Source organism: Achroia grisella, unplaced genomic scaffold (genome assembly GCF_030625045.1).
Source record: "Achroia grisella isolate CSIRO2021 unplaced genomic scaffold, CSIRO_AGI_Agris_v1 utg204, whole genome shotgun sequence".
NCBI lineage: Eukaryota > Metazoa > Arthropoda > Insecta > Lepidoptera > Pyralidae > Achroia > Achroia grisella.
In genome coordinates this window covers 1,711,150-1,733,405 of record NW_026712703.1, presented here as the reverse complement: position 1 = coordinate 1,733,405, position 22,256 = coordinate 1,711,150, and the positions used below count along the sequence as shown (strand labels likewise).

The following is a 22,256-nucleotide window of genomic DNA, read 5'->3' as shown; positions in this document are numbered from 1 at the left end:
ATAACTTGAAGGTTAAGACATGGATACTTCCATAGATTATTGACGGACAAACTTCAGATGCAGCCAAGTTATTATTTTGGCTATTGTTACAGTTTAAATTAATTTTTTTATTATTTAGTATGGGTGTGATGGGATTGTCATCGTCAAATTTATTGTAGAAAAATAAATAGAGAAAAAATGTTTGAAGGTTGGCAACTATGTAAGTCACTCATAAGTTCATAAGACCGTCAATCTATCAGTCAGAAAATTACGGAAAAATTAATCTTGTAAAAATTTTAAATTTAAAAACTATGTTTAAATTACTTATATATTCTACAATATTATAAGAAATACTGATATATCAATAGTTATTTTAATTACAAACTTGTTTTTAATCATACATTTACTTGTGTAATAATTATATTTATTATATCAGTGATTGAGTAGCTCTAAAATAGTTATCAGATATTTCTAGGTTTTATATATATACATATATATATATATATATGTTCAACTGTACGCTGTAACTGGAAAGGTAATTAAATTTAATAGTATCAGCAATTTATATTTTGTTTTCTGTTTTTAATGTGCCCATGTGTGTTTTTTACTCCATTTTATGCAAACTTGACCATAGAATAATTATACTCATCACCCGTTATAGCATGTGGATTAAATTTAAATTGAAAAATACTTACTTGACTCCGATAGTCAAGTAAGTATTTTTCAGTAATTTGTCTAAATTATTTTGTTTAAATAATTAATTACGGAATTAGTTGTTGGTGGATTAGTGGTTGTAACTTACTTGTTTACATATTAGCTTGAATCTTTAAAATTTTCTCAGTAAGCTCATGTATTAAAAGTTGCTAAAACATCCACTGCCACTTGGGCACACCTGAATGTGTACTATGAATAATTTGTTATCTAGTTCACATAGTTTCATTCAGTGGCTTTTTAATAACAGCAATTTTTGTTACAAGCATAAATTCTTATATACACTAATATACACAGAGATCTTAAATAAACAGAACAGGAACACACTCAATCAACTTAATATGAATAACCACAGTTGGTTGTCAGAATATATTTACATATAATACAGGGATTGCTTAATTTATTTTTGACCGGCTGTTCCTGTTACTGTTCAACTTTGTCTGTGTGGAATTTAAATTTTATTTATCTAAAATAAAAATAGCCTAAGTTACTCAAAATGCAATCAGCTACCTGCCAATAAAAGTCCTGTCATAATCAGTCCAGCCATTTCAGAGATTACCCGGAACAAACAGACAGACATATAAAAATTTTAAAAATGTTATTTTGGTGTATGTACTGTGTTTATATTCATATGCATGTAGTAAAGAACGGTTATTTCAGTATTACAAACAGACACTCCAATTTTATTTATATGTATAGATTACATTCTGGTTGGAAAGCAGATCCTAGCAATGTACTTCGTGGTGCTGTCTAGGTAATATGAGCAGGTCATATATGGTATGGCAATGAATGATAATCCATATAAAAGTCATAATGTAGATTATTATATATGTTCTTACTCATTTTTACACTACATTTCGCTAGGTGGGTCATCTTAGTGATTCTGTTGGTATTGTAGATCTATCCTATACTAGGTATTATAAATAATAAAAGTAAAGATTAAGCTAATTTATCTTTTATTTTTAGAAAATATGGACACTGTTGTCAAAGGTATGCTGGATGATGATCCTGAGGATAAAAAGGTAATTTAGTGTAATTTCTTTGACATAATATTATCATTTTATATTATTACTTATATAATACAATGAATATATGTTCAAGTAAATGAAACTACCTTTAATAATAATAGCTGTGGTAATAATACAGTATAAAAAATACACTTAGTCTGAACTTTCTAAAAATTTGTACTTTTACAAACATACATACTTTTTTTTCACAGGGTATAGTGCTTTTTGGTAGAGATTTATCACAAATACCATGTTTCCGTGAGAGCTTCCTGTATGGAATAGCAACAGGAGCCGGTGTAGGCTTGGGAGCCTTTATCAAAACATCTAAACCTATGTTAGCACAACACATTGGTTTTGGTACATTCTGCATGACTACATTGGTTTATTGGTCATTTTGTAGATATCAATGGTCTAAACAGAGGTTTGATGCACAGTTACTTCAGGATGCTTTAAAAGATAAGATACTTTATGAAGGTACTGTAGTTGAGAAGGAATTAGAACAGAAAGGTGTTTTGAAATCTGCATAACTACTTGTAAGGAAATCTACAGGAGTGGCATCATATGATACATGAGTTCTGCATCAAATGGGGTAACACATTATCAGTCATACAAAAATCAAATTTTACCAGAGTTATTAGGTAGCAAATATTCTAATTAAAATATTTAAATGTGCAATAGACTAATAGTCTATTACTGATCTTATTTTATTAATAATAATTTCATATTCAGCAGACTCATCCTATTTTTTATCATCCATTTTGATTTAGACAAATACATTTATACTTATGTAATTACTGTAAATATTGTTTAAAATAATAAAAAGTATGTTTAAAATACCCTAAGTATAATAGCACCTTCTAACCCTGCAGAAATACCTACTTAAATAATGTTTGTAAATAAATAATATACATATATTGTAATGTATAAAAGAATTAGTTTATAGTTAATCAGTCTGTAAAGAATAGAAATACATTTTACTAACAGTACACATTGGGTTTTATTTAAGTTTGTTGGCTTGAGAACATTAATACATTGAATTCCTAGACAAGTGGTCACCACCATAAATAATTTAAGTTTAATCAATATGATCGCAATTTACCATGTCAGAGCGATCTCCACGCGGCCCTCCCTTGAAATTTCCTGGTGATTTAGTTGTCTGGATAGAAACCTTAATGCTATCGTTTATGATTTAATCTTACATAATTCACGTCAGATTAGTAAGCTCATCATGGAAAAATTACCAGGAACGTATTTAATTAAAAGAAAATTTTGTATAAAACTTTATTTGTATGAGAATAGGTAAGTACCTACAAAAAACTCTTGTATAAATAAACAATTCATTAGGTATAACCATAAGTACAGGCAGTCAGTGGCAAATATAATATTTAAAAGTTAATGTACTCATAATTGTTGAATATAAAGTGTAGAAAGTTCGTACACGTGCGAATGGAATTTGATACATACCTTCATAAATAATAATATGATACTAAGAGGTTTATCTATAAGTAGATTAACTTTATTAATACTTACGGCTTGCTGTCATGAAGAAACTGCGGTCGTAACTAAAGCATAGCATAGACGATGCATCAAAACGGACACCGCGCCTCGTCCAGACTTTGTACAACAATTCACTTCATAGTGAATTATTTAACGAGTCTTTTTAACGCATATGTTAACTAATTAACTTGAAGTTAGTTTCAAACGTATTTGAGAATAAATGAGAATAATTGGTTTGCATAGTACCTAATATTAATGTAGGTAGGTATGTAGTAGGTACCTAACAATTCTAATTTATCGAATAAACTTGGAACTAAGTTTCGATAAAAAATAATGCACCAAGTCTGACAATTCTTAAAAAATTAGATATGATTATTCAACTGCGTTAATTCTTGCGTCGCCGAGAGGGCGCGCGGCGCGGCATCGCGGCAGGCATCTTGAAAATCAGGTTTGACATATATATTGTATCGTCAATGTACGGCTTTACACTGCCAATCACTTTACAAGGGCCCGCTGTTGGTATGTAATAGAGCCGATCAGACTATATCAGTCGCCAGTACAGTTCGGTGTTGGTGACAGTTTATGAAGTTATGTGTATTTTCTGCGTAGTATAAATAATGGAAGTATCTGCAATAGAGGTACCTGAGGATGCCGAAACAGTTTTAATGTTTTATGTTAACGGTAAAAAGGTAAGTGTTTTGTTTTTATTTTCTAGTAGGTATTTTCATTCGGTTTTTTTATGAAATCTAACGGTCACGTCAAACTTATTCCAACGTCGACATTTTTGCGTGGGGGATTAAAAATATAGTGCAACAGTAAGGTTTGAATTGAATATTATCGACAAAAATAGAAACGGTACAGACTTTCTATACCGCTTGATTCTATGCGGGAGGCTTGAGAAGATGAACAGAAACGGACAATAAATTACTTAAATGATTTTAATATTTACTTAATAATAACCAATTTGTTACATGTTGAAAGTTCATATTATAGTAGTTGATCCGCGCAACTTCGTCTGTGTCACATTTTACCCATTTTTGCCATATTTTCAATCCATGTTCCGCTCCTATTGGCCATACCGTGATATTATAATAGCCACTTTAGAAAAGATATTATATAGATTTTTTAATTTTGTAGACTAGGTACCGAAGATCTCGGTACAAATACAAACTTTAGATAGGTACTTGGATATGTAGAATATTACTATTGTTTATTTTTCACAGTTAATGTAAATTTCCAGGTTGTAGAATCAAAACCTGAACCAGAATGGACGTTACTTTGGTATTTACGTAAAAAGCTATATCTAACTGGAACAAAGTATGGCTGCGGAGAGGGTGGATGTGGAGCCTGCACTGTCATGGTATCTCAATATTTGAGAGCAGAAGATCGCATTAAGTATCCTTTTTTAATGTTCTCTGAAAACATTAATAAGCTAAATCAACTCAATAAAAGGGCACCTACATATATAAAAAGTGAAAGTCGGATGGAATATACTATATAGATATTTGAACATTTGCCGGACAGGGAATGATTTACCTAATCATTTACAAATGAATATTTTTTTTTCATAAAAAGTTTACCTACTCGTACTTATTCCGGTCAGTTGCATCGATGAAACTAGTGCTGTGCTAAACTGGCTAGTTAAATTAAATAAGCATTCAAATAGATAAGATTTTTAATTCTCATCCAAGTCATGATTTAATAATGCATATTACATCACTCCAAAATGATTTTTTATTGTCACAATTATCCATACTTCCATGATAACATTATAAATGATAAAATGTGACTTTGATCTTGCAAGTCAATAGATTTTTTAATAGATTAATTTTAAACAGCCATTTCTAATTAACGTTCAAATTAAAATAAGGCGTAGTAAAAATAAAAATAAGGTGTTTATATGTAGGTACATATGAGCAATATCAGTATGTTGGATATATATAAAATGGTCCTTAACATGAATATATCAATAGACATATAGCAGTAAATGCTTGCCTGACTCCGGTCTGTGCCATGCATGGTTTAGCGGTTACCACAGTTGAAGGTATCAGTACGACGCAAGATCGATTACATCCGGTTCAAGAAAGATTAGCGAAAGCACATGGGTCACAGTGTGGATTTTGTACGCCGGGCATTGTCATGTCCATGTATGTTTTATTAAGAAACAAAGAAAGGATTAACTATTTCGATATGGACAAAGCATTGCAAGGAAATCTGTGTAGATGTACTGGCTACCGACCAATAATAGAAGCATTCAAAACTTTTGGTGAAGCTTGGAAAAGAAATTACGTAGATGAAAAAGGAAATAATTCATGCGCCATGGGCGAAGATTGTTGCCAAAATAAAAATATATCGGAAAATAATAAAAATGCGGTTCCTAATAAATCAATTTTTGTACCAAATGACTCGAGCCAGGAACCCATATTTCCTCCTGATTTAAAATTGAATAAATACTATAGCGAATCATATTTAACATTTAAAGGAAAAAATATTGTATGGATCAGACCACGTAAACTTGAGGATTTGCTTCTGTTGAAGTATAAATACCCAAATGGCAAAATAATTGTAGGCAACACTGAAATAGGCGTAGAAATGAAATTTAAGAAAATGAAATTCCCCATATTGCTCAGTCCAACAATGATACCAGAAATGAACATTTGCAGCGTTACTCACGAAGGAATAACTATAGGAGCAGCTGTTTCATTAAATGACATTCATTGCTTTATAAATACTCAGCTTGGGCATGATAATACAAAAGAGCGTATTTTTGATGCTATAGTAGATATGCTTAATTGGTTTGCTGGCAATCAAGTTAGAAATGTTGCTTCGCTTGTTGGAAACATAGTAACGGCTAGTCCCATTTCCGATTTGAACCCTATATTAATGGCGTGTTCGGCAGTGCTTAATGTTTACAGTTTTGATAGAGGACATAAGAAGTTAATTATTGATAAAGACTTTTTTGTAGGATATAGAAACACATTGCTTAATGATAATGATATTATTGTATCAGTTGAAATACCATTTACTAGTAATCATCATTTTTTTAAAGCATATAAACAATCGCGTAGAAGAGACGATGATATTTCTATAGTAACAGCAGCATTTAGTGTTAAATTTGTAAATGAAGTCGTTTCAGAAGCTATGCTATGTTTTGGGGGTATGGGACCAGCTACTGTATGTGCAACAAATTCTTGTTATTCTCTAAAAGGCTGTTGTTGGGATAAAAATATGTTAAATTTGATGATGGATTCTCTGACAAGCGAATTAAAACTGGACACTTCTGTACCTGGGGGCATGGCAGCCTACCGTAAATCACTGTGTCTAAGTTTATTCTATAAATTTTATCTTCATGTTTTAAGTAATTTAACGTCAGTTGATGGTTATAACCCAATAAACGACTACGATCAGTTAAGTAGTAAAAATATATTAATTAGCGAACCAAAGAGTTCACAATATTTTGATATAAAAAACAATGTCATTAATATTTCGGATTCCGTTGGAAAACCGATACCACATGTGTCGGCAATGAAACACGTAGCAGGTGAAGCAATATATTGTGATGACATTCCACATACAGAAGGCGAATTATATTTAACCCTAATTTTGAGCACTGAATCCCATGCACGAATCAAGTCTATAGATGCTAGTAGAGCTCTTTCGGTATCAGGTGTTGAAATGTTCTTATCATCTGCCGATTTGGATGATGAATGTAATAAAATGGGACCTCTTATAAAAGATGAACAGGTATTTTATAAAGATATAGTATTTAGCCGCTCTTGCGTCATTGGAGCTGTGATTGCTAAATCTGAAACAACGGCGAGAAAAGCGAAAGATCTGGTGTCAGTAACTTATGATCGAATACAGCCTGTAATAGTTACGTTAGAAGATGCTATAATGCATAAGTCTTTTTTTCCTGGATCTCCTACTCGTTTAAAAAAAGGGGATTTGCAAGATGTTTTCTCAAATTCACTTCATATTATTGAAAGCCACGTTAGAACTGGATCTCAGGAACATTTTTATTTGGAAACAATATCTGCTTATGCTGTGAGAAGAGAAGATGAATTAGAAATTATTTGTAATTCACAAGCCCCCGCTGAAATAGCGGTAAGTAAAATATAAGAAAAAATCAATTGCATGTATCATACATGAAAATCGCCCTATGACAATTTTATCTAGATGGAGAGATATTCTCAAATAAGACTGTTTACTACATATATCTATTTTAGTTTATTTCGCAAGTATATGTATGTAACAGTATAAATAGTGGGTATAAAAGCATCACATATTCATTTTCAAGAATGACTATGCTTTAGAAGTATAATGTACGTCCGTGTACTATTAACCAATATAATAGAAAGCATAACCATCGCTTATAAATATATTTTATCTTTATAAGAGATGGTTATGCTTTCTAACATTTGGACATTTATTCCAGTAGTAAAAAATAAATAAAAAAGGCTGATGTGGATTGTAAATAAATGAAATAATAACGGACGTATTAAGACTGGAAATGTTAAAAGAAGTAGACTGATATTAAACTTTTTATTAGATACTTATAAATATTTCATATTTCAGCGAATAGTTTCAGAAGTTCTTCGTATTCCTAACCATAAAGTTGTATGTAAAGTAAAAAGGATTGGAGGGGGTTTTGGCGGTAAAGAATCTCGAGTAATGACTTTGGCGGTACCAGTTGCAATAGCGGCATATAAGTTAAACAAACCCGTTAGAGCCGTTCTAGATAGAGATGAGGATATGCAAATTAGTGGTAATAGGCATCCTTTCCTTATAAAATACAAAGTAGCATTTAGTGATGACGGAAAAATTGTTGGCGCAGCATTTGACATGTATTGCAATGGCGGGCATTCGATGGATTTATCTAGTGCGGTAAGATCTTATTGTTGCTTAGGAAATTTTACTTTTTTAAGTAAACGTAGTCAGAAAAGCAATTTCTCTTTTTTGAAGTACTTTTAATACAAGAAGAATTAATATTTCAATCCACAATTAAAGTTAGTAAGTTAAGTTAATTAAAGTTATTAGTAATAAGATGTATTTTTTTGTTATACATAACTAGGTGCTCGCCTTGGCTTCGCACGGGTGTACATATATGTAGGTTGTTGTATGTACATGTATTATACAACAACCTTCCTCTTGAATAACTCTATTTATTGCTGAAACCTGCATTAAAATTCGTTGCGTAGATTAAAAGATCTAAGCGTACAGACAGCAGGAGTAACTATGTTTTAAACTATATGAAGAGGTTGGTTTCTGTCGATAGTATCTATTACCAGAACCACACATCGTTGTGCTTTGTTATGATATATTTATCTAAATGGTGTATGAATATGATGAATTGCCTAATAAATAGAGGCCATCGGTATTCAGTTTTATTTACCTACTAACAGAATAATCATAAGAGGTTTTATATTATTAAATACAGTCAAAGCGAATTCTAATGTAATAAATATTAAATATTTTTCTTTTCAGCTAATTTTAAGATCTGTAACACATATTGATAATTGTTATTTTATACCAAATATTGAAGTAAATGCATATATTTGTAAAACAAATATACCTTCAAATACAGCTTTTCGAGGTTTTGGAGCGCCTCAAGTAATGTTCGCTGCAGAAAGTATGATAAGAGATGTTGCTGTGTATTTAAATAAAACGTACGAGGAAATTGCTATGCTGAATATGTATGGAGAAAGCGATATGACTCACTATAATCAGTCGCTTAATTATTGCACTTTATCAAGATGTTGGAATGAATGTATTCAAACTAGCACATACTGGAAAAGGAAAATAGAAACAAATGAATTCAATAGGTACATTTTATCAATAATTTCTAAATTTTACGTATATAAATAAAAATTTCCACTTCATACGAGAAGTCTAGAATAATGAAACAAAAATAACTATATCTTTTTTTTAGAACAAACAGATGGAAAAAGAAAGGCATTGCTTTAGTTCCAACAAAATATGGCATATCTTTTCAATCCGATGTTCTTATGCAGGCTGGCGCATTGTTATTAGTGTATAATGATGGATCAGTTTTATTAACCATAGGAGGTGTAGAAATGGGGCAAGGACTTTTTACAAAAATGATTCAAGTAGCTTCCAGGGAATTGGAACTGGACATTAATAAAATTCACATTAGTGAAATGTCTACTGATAAAGTGCCAAATAGTTCTCCAACAGCAGGGAGCATTAGTTCTGACTTATATGGAATGGCAGTAATAGACGCCTGTTCTATTTTAAAAGTAAGATTGGAGCCATATAAATCTAAAACTCCCAATGGAAAATGGGAAGATTGGGTTATGGCGGCGTATTTAGATAGAGTGAATCTAACCGCCACGGGATATTACGCTGCATCAAAAATTGATTTTGATTTTAATACGAATTCTGGGAATCTTTATGAATACTTTACTTATGGAGCTGCATGTTCAGAAGTTATAATTGATTGTCTTACTGGCGATCATCAGGTACTGAGATCTGATATCGTAATGGATTTAGGAGAAAGTATAAATCCTGCTATCGATATAGGCCAAATAGAAGGCGCGTTCATGCAAGGATATGGTTTTTTCACAATGGAGGAAATGCTATTTTCACCAACTGGAGAAGTATTATCAAAGGGACCTGGAACATATAAAATTCCTGGTTTTTCTGATATACCTAAAGAATTTAATGTGTCACTCCTTAAAGGTGCTCCTAATCCACGAGCTGTTTATTCTTCTAAGGTAATAGATGAACACAATACGTTATTATAAATTGTATATATATACATATTATAAATTTAAATTAATTTTTATAAATACGTGCATCTGGAATTGAAGTCGTGAGCATAATTATAAAGATAGCGTAAATAATCACAACTCATATTCAGTTTATGTAATTAGTATTCAATCAACACCATTCAATATTTTACCAATTTATTGTCCATTGTTAAATACGTCTTGTCTTAAATTAAGCTTGTCTATGAGTATTGATTTATAGAGACTTTATTTTTCTCTACATCTATAGTAGGGTCAACGATTTTGTATAAAAGCTATGATAAATTTATTTCTAGGCCGTGGGAGAACCTCCTCTGTTTTTGGCTGCGTCAGTATTTTTTGCTATAAAGGATGCTATTGCATCTGCGCGGACCGATGCTGGTGTGTCTCCAGAATTCGTACTTGATGCTCCAGCCACATGTTCCCGAATACGAATGGCTTGTGAAGATCGTTTCACGGAACAGGTATGTTGCGTTATTGAGTATGAGCTCGTGAACGAATGTTACTAGTAAATGACTATCTTTGTTTATTCAGCCATATTATGGAAAGAAGAACTATTTTGGTCATAAGTATGTAATTATACATAAAACACTATATTTTTTGTTTCAGGTGAAACCGACTATTAAAGGAAGTGGCGAACAGTGGAACGTTGTCGCATAGGAAATGTTGTGAAACGTATATTAATTATAATTATTACTTTGTAAGAAAATAGTCAGTAGGGAATACAACCTACTTCCAACAAAAGTGAAACCAAATAAAGTCATGTGTACAGAGCTAGCGAGCGCTGGCAGTCGAACGTCAACACATAAAATTTTCGGGGTGTATGAGGTGTGTGGTCACAGAACAAAGTTTTTTGAGGAGGGCGCAGTGTCTGATTTATCAAAAAAATATTTATCACGACGTCACCTTAACGCATACAATAATTACGCACGCAATTTTTAAACGCATACTAGGCGTACATATGTTAGAAATAAGGTTCGTAATTACATTAATATTAATAAGATTGATTAGTTAAACCTTAATGTTTTTAATTATAAATATACTATTACTTATCTATACAGAAGTCTTAGCAATTTATTCCGAAGTCCCTTATATAATACCTCATATATAATATACCTATTGCCGTCTATAAACTAAAAATACTTAGTTTATCAAGATCTAGATCGAATGTTTTTTTCATATGCTTAGGTACAGAACCCATAATAAGGAACTATTTGATACTCCTTGTGCATATTTACTATGTAAAATATATATTATGATTTATAGTGAGAATATATTACAATAATTTTGTGTGTTGCCATAAATAGTTACAGTATTATTTGAGTTAAATTAGGTTTGATTAAGGTTTTGTAGTTCTACATTTTTGTAGAACTACAAAACCTTCAATTTAGTTAACTTCAATTTAGTAGAGTATCAAATTATAGTAGGTACATATAAGTTGAGTTAGGTACTAAATTATTTTTTTATTTGTTACTGTTGAATAATTATAAAAGTACAAATCCGAAGCGTGAAGACGAAAAATATGTGGACCGGAGGATCAGCAGGGTAAAGTCTAGACATCATAGTTCTAATAAACAATACCATAAGTCCCCACCAGGACCCAGTCTAAGCTGTAACAGTGGAAGGCGCTCCTCAAAAAGCAGTGGAAGAGGCGAGATGGAGTGAAGATATATGCTGACCATATGTTAATGGAAGTTGCTGTATTCTTTGTAATGGATAAATTCTTTGTAACGGTGGGACCATATTTTCAGTAGATTGATGCTTGAGCAATGATGAATGACTAATTTTATTTTAGCATATTTCAAACATATTTATGCGTAAAATTTAAACTCTTGTAGAATAGAAAACAGTTTGGACAATCGGACATTATACATGCAGTTCTGCATAATCATTAGCTGTGTACCTAAACACAGCTAATAAATATTTTGTTAGCCTTAGCCGATATTTCGTAGTGTGAATGGCCACCGTGGGGTAGGGTAGCGAGTTCAACCTCGCACGGTCCAAACATTTGTATTCATCAGTATGATTGTTTGAATTGGTTTGGGTGTTTACCATATAGATATTATGTATTAATAAAAAAATATTTAACTATTTTTATCAGTTGTCGAGTATCCATAAAAAAATCTCTGGTCAGGGTTATTATTATTACAATGTACGAGTACCTACTTGTAAGTAGGTAGCACTTACATTTATTTTATGAGTACTTAGGTATATCTAAACTTGTCAGATTAGCTTTCTGTTGATGTCTCATGGACCGTTGCCATAAAAGTTAAAGTAGTGATAAAAGACTGTCCTGACCTTCAGTTTCTTTAAGTAGGTAGTTATTTTCTGTAGATAAACACTTGTTTACGAAGTCAGATCTCTGGGAATGGCGGCAACAAGTTATCCGACGTTGTGTGTCAGTGGCATTCGAGTAATAATGAGAATTGGTTGTGCCCGTGTATATTGGACTGTAGTTGCACGGTATTACACATACACAATTGAATAAATAAGTAAATATAACATGAGTTCTGTGAATGCTGAGGATGACGTTTGTGATAACAATGTTTGTACAGAATTGGTATTCTATGTTAATGGCAAAAAGGTACGTACTACCGCGGTTGTTTTCTTTTTATTAATGATTAAACAATTAATTTACTGATATGGGTACATCATATCAATGCAATTTTAAGTTTAGAATATTTTACAATATCCTGTAGATGCATCGCGTGAATGCTTATAATGCAAGGATATCAATTTTCGTTTTTTATATGTATGCTTTATATTTACGACTGCAAAATGTAGATTTATATTATCCATATTTTTGATAAAATCCTTCTAACTAATGACACTATGTTATTAATTATAACTTAAAAATTATAAACAATAAGGTATCTACTAAATATTGACACAGAATAAAAAGAAACAATAAAACAGATATAAATTATATAATTCACGAGATAAATTTAGAATGTGGATAAAGCAATAATAAAGCTAAAATTATTACTAAGTAATGCGGCTGTTGCATCGTCCTCAGATAAAGTCCTCAGATCTAAAACTATACCGGTACCTTTATCCTAAATACATTAGGATAAAGGTACCCTTTACCCTAAATCCCTTACGGGATAGTTAAGTAAAGGTAGCTAGTAGCTAGCTAAGAAAAGTAATATTAATATTATAGCATTGTTCTGCAATGCTGCACGTAGAATTCATATAAGTACTTAAAAATATAGGTGGTCAACTATTAAAATGCGACATATTTATGTGCGTTCTACTAGTATAAAGAGCCGACGCGGCGACGCGACGCTTTAGTTTATCAGCTGCTAGAAGCCATATCAAGAATGTCATTTTGTTATGCGTAGATAAGAGCTCATCTTGATGTAATAAAAGGTTCATAGCAGTATATATAGTAACCACTTATATAAAATATAGTATAAGGTACTTAATATATACTTAATATATACTCACTTCATAAAAAAATGGTTATGCACAAAAACGCTCAGTCACTTATTACATGAAATATATTTTGATTTATGGGTTTGAATGAATTTGAATATTTAGAAAATGTTTTATATTTACGTACATACATATTAGTTCTTTACGGGATTTTTCAAAAGGTTAGGTTCTATTTACCAGGTCCTGTATGCCAAAAAGAACTTATATTTCGCAAATTTTCTTGATAGTTACACTTATAGTCAGTACAGACAGTCAGTCTAGTCTTATCACTCTAGTGTAAATAATTGATTGCTTTGATCATATTTGTTAGACTTTTTATTGACGAATTGGATCATGTGTCAGATATGATATTAAGACGTTAAGTTGATTCAAATGTTAAGTTAGTAATAGTAGTTGTTATAATTATTACTGCTTCGAGATGACCATAACATTGCATGGCATTCATACATGAGTTATTCTGGTTATTCATGAGTATTGAAGTGGAACGACGTCTGCACACTATGTGCATATTATGTATCTAGTTTGCAATAACTTGACCTAGTTATTTTTATCAATTGATATGATATTGATTGCACAGAATAAATACTTACAAAATATTAAATATGCAATACAGAAAAGTAAACTAAAATATGTTATTTTTTATAAATGTAATTTAAACTGGCTTTCCACGGATGTGCTAAAAATGTCAGTCATATTTATTTTGAACAGATTGAATAGAATGTATCTGTAATAGTTACCAAATTTGATAAATCGTCTTTTAATGTGTGGCTGTTACTGAGTAATAATATATTATTTACATCAAGCTTTCTAATAATGTTACCGTCACAGCTGTTACACAGTGTCACAGATGGGGTGGTAAAATGCACTGTAAGTTGTCGACGTCTCTCGTAATCAAAGAAATATTTACCTTGCCCATATTTCCCTAAGAGTATTTTAGAATTTAAGTGTAACGGTTCAGATGGCGAGCTCCCTTTTATTTTTTTGGTTTGCGTTTGTTGTGGTCAGAAATATTAATTAACAAATATATTTTGTTGGCCACATTCGAACACATGACTTCTTCGGTCTAAGTTCGACTTAGATTATCATTTTTATTATGTACTTAATTGATACTACATTGGCTTGAACAGTCCGGGATTGTGTCTATAGCAACACGAAAGAAGGAAGGGTGTTCTATTATCTGGCAGTACGTAATAAAAATGATAACGCGAACCGCAGTGCGTATGTTAATAACAACTATTTCAGGTAACAGAACCCCAACCGGATCCCGATTGGACTCTGCTATGGTACCTGAGGAAAAAGCTGCGTTTGACTGGGTCCAAATTAGGGTGTTCAGAAGGAGGTTGTGGCGCTTGCACTGTCATGGTTTCTAAATACAACCGAAAAGAGAACAAAATCATGTATCCTTTAAAAATATGTCTTCTGAGAAATGTTCACATTTTTAATTATCCATACAAAAAAGATATTTTGTGAATGATGTACCTACCTACATACGTGCGAAGAAACAAACGAGATATAAGTACACTAAGGGGAGCTGGAAATTTACCTATTTTCTTATCGATTTACCTGTACTTAAGTGTTAAAGTGGGATAATTTGTGGATTTTTTTTATACACAAATTATTACAATATTATACACAGAGAACCGGTAAACATATCAACCATATCTGTTTTCCAGTTCTCTAGTGCGGAATCAATCGAGCTTTAAAATGATATGACAAATAATTATGTTTATTTCGGATCCGTGAATAATCGAATATTAAAAACAGTAAACATGTAAAGTTTGACTGTAACTCAAAATAATCATGACAATAATATTAAGAATAACAAACTTGTCCGCCTGAGTACTGTCTGTATATATTCTTTATAACAATAAATTATTCTTAACGTTTTTGTTCAGTCATCTAGCGGTGAACGCCTGCTTGGCACCAGTTTGTTCAATGCACGGATTGGCAGTCACAACGGTTGAAGGCATCGGTTCTACGAAAGAAAAATTGCATCCTGTACAGGAACGCATTGCAAAAGCACACGGTTCACAATGTGGTTTTTGCACACCAGGGATTGTTATGTCCATGTACACCTTACTTAGAAGTCGTCAAAATATAAAATACTCAGACTTAGAGGTCGCATTTCAAGGTAATCTATGTAGATGTACAGGTTATCGGGCCATTATAGAAGGATACAAAACATTTACCGAAGATTGGGAATTACAGCGTATCACAAATGGTACATTAAACAATAGCTGTACAACAAATGACAATCGATTTGGAACATGTGCAATGGGAAAAGATTGCTGTAGAAACAAAACTGGTACAAATGAAGATGAAAGTGAAACACAGCATATATTCGATAGATCGTCCTTTGTACCATACCATTCTAGTCAAGAACCTATTTTCCCACCTGAGTTGAAATTATTTGATGTATACGACAACCAATATCTAATATTTAAAGGGAAACAAAGTACTTGGTATCGTCCAACCAAACTGAGTACAATATTGGCGTTAAAGGAGAAAAATAATGATGCTAAAATAGTTGTTGGAAATACAGAAGTAGGAGTCGAAGTGAAATTTAAACATTGCGTTTACCCTATCATAATTATGCCCAACTGTATACCTGATATGAATGAAATCACAGAAAAAGAAACGGGTTTCACAATTGGCGCATCAGTGACACTCGTGGAAATGGAAAATGTTTTTAAAAAGTATATCAATAAATTACCACAGCATAAGGCAAGAACGCTTGTTACTATAATAGATATGTTAAATTGGTTTGCTGGCAAACAAATACGCAATGTAGCATCTATAGGTGGGAATATAATGACTGGTAGTCCTATTTCGGATTTGAACCCTATATTAATGTCTTTAAAAGTTAAGCTTAATCTTTTAAGTAAGCAAGGTTTTCGTTCGGTTCTAATGGATGAAACTTTCTTTACCGGGTATCGAAAAACTGTGGTAAAGCCTGATGAAATTTTATTATCCATTGAAATTCCTTATTCAGAAAAATACCAATATGTACAAGCATATAAACAAGCGAAAAGACGTGAAGATGACATTTCTATTGTAACTGCTGCAATCAATGTAATATTTGAAGATAACACAAATATTATAAAAAATATCACCATTGCATTTGGTGGAATGGCACCAATGACAAAAATTGCTTCACAGACTAGTCAGTCATTGATTGGAGAGAAATGGACAGAAGGCATACTAGAAAAAGCATACTCATATATGTTAGAAGAGTTACCGTTGAGTCCCTCAGCACCAGGAGGTAATGTTCAATTTAGACGAACACTGACAATGAGTTTATTTTTAAAAGCCTTTATAGCAATAGCCCAGCAAATATCAAACGATTATTTACATGAAGATATCATTAAACCATATCACAGTAGTGGAGCAGACCAATTTCATGGAAATATGCCAAAAAGTTCTCAATATTTTGATTTAGTAGGAGATAAGCAGGTAAAAAGTGATGCAGTCGGACGTCCTATACAGCATATGTCAGCGTTTAAACAGGCCACAGGTGAAGCTATTTATTGTGATGACATGCCTGTTGCTGAAAACGAATTATATTTAGCGTTTGTTCTCAGCAAAAAAGCACATGCAAAGTTAATATCCATCGATCCATCAAAAGCGTTGAAGGAACCTGGAGTTGTTGCTTTCTTTTCTGCTAAGGATATAACGTCTCATCAAAATACGATTGGGCCAATATTTCACGATGAAGAACTCTTTGCCAGTGAAAAGGTTATTAGTCAAGGACAAACTATTGGCGTTGTAGTAGCACAAGATCAAGCAAGTGCTCAAGCCGCTGCTAGAAAAGTAAATGTTGAATATGAAGAAATTCAACCTATCATTGTTACTATTGAAGATGCAATAAAACATAATTCATTTTATCCACAATATCCTAAAAAAATGATAAAGGGGGACGTTGAAGCAATTTTTCAGGATAAAAGCAACATTATCATAGAAGGACAATGTCGAATGGGCGGACAAGAACATTTTTATTTTGAGACAAATGCTGCATTTGCAAATCCGAAAAAAGAAGACGACGAATTAGAGATTTTTTGTTCTAGTCAACATCCTTCAGAAATAGCGGTATATATAATGTTTAACCTATTCTTTTCATGTAAGAGCGAATTTGGTACAGAGTGCAAGTAATACATAGCTACATAGATAAAAACTAGAAATCAATTTCTATTTCTATTCATATAGCTACCGAAGTAACAGTAATGTAAATCCTCGACTCGTAGAAATACTGTGTTATGATATTATCATAATTTTATATTAACTCATTACAGTTTGTTGGAGATTTCAAAAAAAGAAGTTTTGTATTAAACTTGTTTGATGATGATTAGAACATTTGTCTAATACGGTAACCATACCAAATATCATCATGACATCTTTTTATTTTACAGAAATTAGCTGCTCATGTTCTGAATATACCTATAAATAGAATAGTTGCTCGGGTAAAGCGCCTAGGAGGTGGATTCGGAGGCAAGGAGTCTAGGGGAATGTTGGTAGCCTTACCTGTTGTACTTGCCGCTCATAGACTTAATAGACCTGTGCGATGTATGCTTGATCGAGATGAAGACATGCAGATGACAGGTACACGTCACCCATTTTTAATTAAATACAAAGTGGCTGCGACAAAAGAAGGAAAACTGATGGGTGCAAAAGTGCATATATATAACAACGCTGGCTATTCTATAGATTTGTCTGGTGCCGTAAGTATTATATGCATATGACTTACTGATTGATTTGTAGATTAATGCAACGTTTATTGAAACATAAGTGTGGAGTTAATGAATAAATTATATTTTTTTAGGTTGTTGAAAGAGCTATGTTCCATTTTTCAAACGCTTACTATATACCAAATGTGGAAGTAGTCGGTCACGTTTGTAGAACCAATTTGCCATCGAATACAGCATTTAGAGGTTTTGGTGGACCGCAAGGAATGTTTGGTGCAGAAAATATGATACGCGATGTAGCTTGTAGACTTGGTAAAAATGTAGAGGAACTCAGTAGACTTAATTTATATCAAGATAATTTATCTACTCACTTCGGCCAAACATTAACTCATTGCACTTTACAAAGATGTTGGGATGAATGTATTGAAAAAAGTGATTTAGCAACACGAAAAACAAATATTGAACAGTTTAACAAGTATGTATAAATCTAAACTATAATCTACATCCTAGAATATAATATAAATACATCTATTTCTCGATAATAGTCGTAATAATTAATAATTCCGCCTGCGATAAAGTGTGAACTGGCGGTTGTGAGGCGGATTCATCCGGAATTGAACACGATGGTGATGAGGACAAGTACATGGAGCATCACACAGCATTGTATGCTATTATGCCATTTATTTTTCAATGAAACAATCGCATTACCCTTATTATAATATATTTCATAGATTGTTTCAATTAGATAAATAAATACATTTTTATTTTGCCGCTTGTACCAACAAATGTTTACTTTTATGTGTTTCACTAATCAAAACTATTATAATTTCAGACAGCATCGTTGGAGAAAACGTGGCGTATCCTTAGTTCCGACTATGTTCGGAATAGCATTTACAGAGAAATTGTTGAATCAAGCGGGTGCACTAGTATTAATTTACGTAGACGGATCAGTACTTCTATCTCATGGAGGAACTGAAATGGGTCAAGGACTCCATACTAAAATGATACAAGTGGCTTCAAGAACCCTAGGAATTGACGTTTCTAAAATATATATTAGCGAGACTGCAACCGATAAAGTCCCGAACACCTCAGCCACGGCGGCCAGTTCCGGCTCAGATTTGAATGGTATGGCAGTTCTGCAAGCTTGCGAGACCTTAGTGGAAAGACTTCAACCTTATAAAGAGAAAAATCCTAATGGTAAATGGGAGCAATGGGTATCAGCTGCATATGTTGATCGAGTTAGCCTTTTTGCAACCGGATTTCATGCAACCCCGGATCTTGGGTATAATTGGAAAACCAATTCAGGCAGGGCATTTAACTATTATACATATGGAGTTGCGTGTAGTGAGGTTGAGATTGATTGTCTCAGTGGTGACCATCAAGTTAGAAGAACGGATATCGTCATGGATTTAGGTACAAGTTTAAACCCAGCAATAGATATTGGACAGATCGAAGGCGCCTTCATTCAAGGATATGGTTTGTTCACACTAGAAGAATTGATTTATTCTCCAACCGGAACACTGTATTCTCGAGGACCCGGTGCTTATAAGATACCTGGTTTTGGGGATATTCCGCAAGAATTTAATGTATCTCTACTAAAAGGTGCACCAAATCCACGTGCCGTTTATTCATCCAAGGTGAATGCACAATTGCATCTTATTTTCTTCATAAGAATGTATTTATTTGAGGCGCGTTACATACGAGTAGATAAATATATATTTCATATATTGATAATTGCTTCTATTTGGTAGTGAAAACTGAACACGTACATATATACGATTCTAATAAAGCAATAAAATGTTACAGGCTGTGGGTGAACCACCGTTGTTCTTAGCATCAACAGTCTATTTTGCGATAAAAGAGGCGATACGTGCGGCACGCGCTGATGCTGGGATGCCTCTCGACTTCTACTTAGAATCGCCAGCTACATCCGCACGTATACGCATGGCTTGTGAGGATAATATCACCAAAAAGGTAAATTTCAAGCTGATTTCCAAGTTTTATTCCTCACACAATACATTATACACATATACATTTGTATTTTTATAAATATGCTTGTTTGTATTGTCTGGGTGTTTCCTATTATGTGTGTATTAAAAATAAAGTATTGAAGTCTTTCTATTAATTGTCTTCTCAGTAATCTATTGTTCAACTTGGAACTAGATGGCGCTGTGTGAATTGTCCAGGGTTATTATTATTATACATAATAAAGAGATTGCCATAGCGAGTACCTAAATTTATGTAAAAATTATGCGTGGTATTAATAAACTCTTAAATTTAGTGTTTAGTTTAATTTAATTTTTTCTCTTTCAGCTTAATATTCCTGACCCAGATAGCTTTGTACCTTGGAATGTAGTACCTTGAGAATTCTCAAAGCAGGTAACATTGGTGTGTATTTATAAGTCTAGCGCAAAGACAATTTAATTAGTTTAATTTAATTGTACCTAAAATTGTGTTGTTCTCGAAAATAATATTATGTAGTATGGTATGGTAAATAAATAACTGTTATCAACTTAGACATACATAGACATTAATGTTTAGATATACATAATAGGTAGGTACTTAATTATCTCACCAATTATATCTAACTTTAGATATAACGGTTTTGCGTATGGTAGTTTACTCCAAGATCCAATTGATGTTTGTTGATTTAAGTACGTAACAAACAGACGGTGTTATTTCGACTTTGCAGTGAATTAATATAATAAAAGTTAAAATTATATAATGTAATTGTTTTATTTTCTGAGAATATTATTAATCATAAATTAATAAAATCACGTTCCAGATTTTTAACATTAAAATTAAACTGATTTTAAAAATATACGGTTAAGTTTTCCACCACTGATTAAATTAGGCAATTTTGGATATCCGACATATATTTATAACTAGCTGTGCCCGGGTGAAATTTATTGCGTATATGTTATTATGATGTATAAGGTATATTACTGTAAAGTTTCATCAAAAGCCGCCCACTTTATGCGTGAAAGAGTAACAAACATCCATCCATATTCACAAACTTTCGCGTTTATAGTTAGATAATATGTAGGTACATTTAGAATATAACCAATTTGTAATAATTAACAAATGCTAAATTTTATTCCAATCTGTTCAGTAATTTTTGTGTGAAAATGTACCAAAGGTCTATTTTCATAAATTTCCCAATTGATAGCATTTGTAGGAACTATTAATAGCAAATACGTCGTACGAATTGTAAATATTTGATAAGTGAGAAGAATAAATACACCGTTAAATAGATAAAATTATTTATTTTAAATCATACCTAATATATTACATTTAAGTGACTAATAACAAATTCAATAAATTAAGGAGTGCAATCAATGACAGCTAAATTGAAATAATTTTATTATTGCTCATGTTATTGTTACTTATAACGAGTCAGTATAGTATAAATTATTGTAAGGTGGCACTAAGTACATTTAGATGTAATAGAATTATAGAAATAATGTAAGTTTATGTATTGCCGAAATTCTTAAAGAATACAAAATCATCAGGTACGAGAATAGAGGAGAGAGAATATACAATTCTTTGGTATTTTCCAAATTATTGTTTTAAATGCATGACTGTCTGTAGCTGTTTCTAACGATCAATATATATATATATATATATAATATTCATAACAATATAATTTACATTAATAATAACCAGGAATTTTGTACATATAATAAGTACATAAGGGAATCTATCTACATACTGTATATAAGGGATACATTTAAAAATATGCGAGGGATAGTCGAAAAAGCAAAATGAATTTCATGTGTATAAATTCTTTTATATGTAACAATACATCAATAGGTTAATGAATAGGTATTAAAAATAAATATGCTTTAAGTAAGAAACTACTTCTAAGTGGAACCTGAATTTTTTTTGTGTGTTAAATTACAATTATTCCAAGCCAAGTTATTATTAGAGGAAATCGGAATAGCGGTGCAGAGAACTATATGCTGGTGCGCTTATTGACTGTTTGCCTAAGTAAAGGGAATTTTGAAGTTATAGAACGATGAATATTATCATTATTGCCTCTCAGTAAAATATCGGCGTTGTCAAATATAATTTCTTCAAGAATAAACAGAGGACAAAAAAAAAAGAATATTTGATAAATATACTCGTACTAATAAATAATAAATCAAGAAAAGTAAGAAATAAAATATTGTAATAACTGA

General features: G+C 32.1%; 3 protein-coding genes across 3 annotated transcripts; all 3 read left to right on the top strand.

Annotated features, from left to right (window-relative positions):
• The first annotated feature begins 245 nt into the window (after nucleotides 1-245).
• LOC131842007 (cytochrome c oxidase assembly protein COX20, mitochondrial) lies at nucleotides 246-2,331 on the top strand. Its single transcript, XM_059190438.1, has 3 exons — nucleotides 246-514; nucleotides 1,657-1,712; nucleotides 1,910-2,331. Exons 2-3 carry the CDS (start codon nucleotides 1,662-1,664, stop codon nucleotides 2,222-2,224), a joined length of 366 nt encoding a protein of 121 aa, XP_059046421.1. The 5' UTR covers nucleotides 246-514; nucleotides 1,657-1,661; the 3' UTR covers nucleotides 2,225-2,331.
• Nucleotides 2,332-3,633: 1,302 nt separating this feature from the next.
• On the top strand, nucleotides 3,634-10,983 carry LOC131841998 (xanthine dehydrogenase-like). The gene is made up of 8 exons (XM_059190430.1): nucleotides 3,634-3,883; nucleotides 4,435-4,589; nucleotides 5,168-7,298; nucleotides 7,770-8,078; nucleotides 8,679-9,016; nucleotides 9,124-9,928; nucleotides 10,258-10,425; nucleotides 10,571-10,983. Exons 1-8 carry the CDS (start codon nucleotides 3,812-3,814, stop codon nucleotides 10,619-10,621), a joined length of 4,029 nt encoding a protein of 1,342 aa, XP_059046413.1. The 5' UTR covers nucleotides 3,634-3,811; the 3' UTR covers nucleotides 10,622-10,983.
• Nucleotides 10,984-12,377: 1,394 nt separating this feature from the next.
• LOC131841929 (xanthine dehydrogenase) lies at nucleotides 12,378-22,234 on the top strand. Its single transcript, XM_059190327.1, has 8 exons — nucleotides 12,378-12,545; nucleotides 14,639-14,793; nucleotides 15,292-17,482; nucleotides 17,803-18,111; nucleotides 18,213-18,550; nucleotides 18,908-19,712; nucleotides 19,882-20,049; nucleotides 20,389-22,234. The coding sequence occupies exons 1-8, from the start codon at nucleotides 12,465-12,467 to the stop codon at nucleotides 20,437-20,439; spliced, it is 4,098 nt and encodes a 1,365-aa protein (XP_059046310.1). The 5' UTR covers nucleotides 12,378-12,464; the 3' UTR covers nucleotides 20,440-22,234.
• The last annotated feature ends 22 nt before the right edge of the window (nucleotides 22,235-22,256 follow it).

Bases quoted from the DNA above. Each gene is read 5' to 3' on its own strand.
- LOC131842007 (XM_059190438.1), top strand. From the start codon at position 1,662: ATGGACACTGTTGTCAAAGGTATGCTGGATGATGATCCTGAGGATAAA. The intron at 1,713-1,909 runs GTAATTTAGTGT...TTTTTTTCACAG, and splicing joins ATGATCCTGAGGATAAAAAG to GGTATAGTGCTTTTTGGTAG.
- LOC131841929 (XM_059190327.1), top strand. From the start codon at position 12,465: ATGAGTTCTGTGAATGCTGAGGATGACGTTTGTGATAACAATGTTTGT. The intron at 14,794-15,291 runs GTATCCTTTAAA...GTTTTTGTTCAG, and splicing joins CGAAAAGAGAACAAAATCAT to TCATCTAGCGGTGAACGCCT. The intron at 19,713-19,881 runs GTGAATGCACAA...AAAATGTTACAG, and splicing joins GTGCCGTTTATTCATCCAAG to GCTGTGGGTGAACCACCGTT.
- LOC131841998 (XM_059190430.1), top strand. From the start codon at position 3,812: ATGGAAGTATCTGCAATAGAGGTACCTGAGGATGCCGAAACAGTTTTA. The intron at 4,590-5,167 runs GTATCCTTTTTT...ATATATCAATAG, and splicing joins AGAGCAGAAGATCGCATTAA to ACATATAGCAGTAAATGCTT. The intron at 10,426-10,570 runs GTATGTTGCGTT...TTTTTGTTTCAG, and splicing joins AAGATCGTTTCACGGAACAG to GTGAAACCGACTATTAAAGG.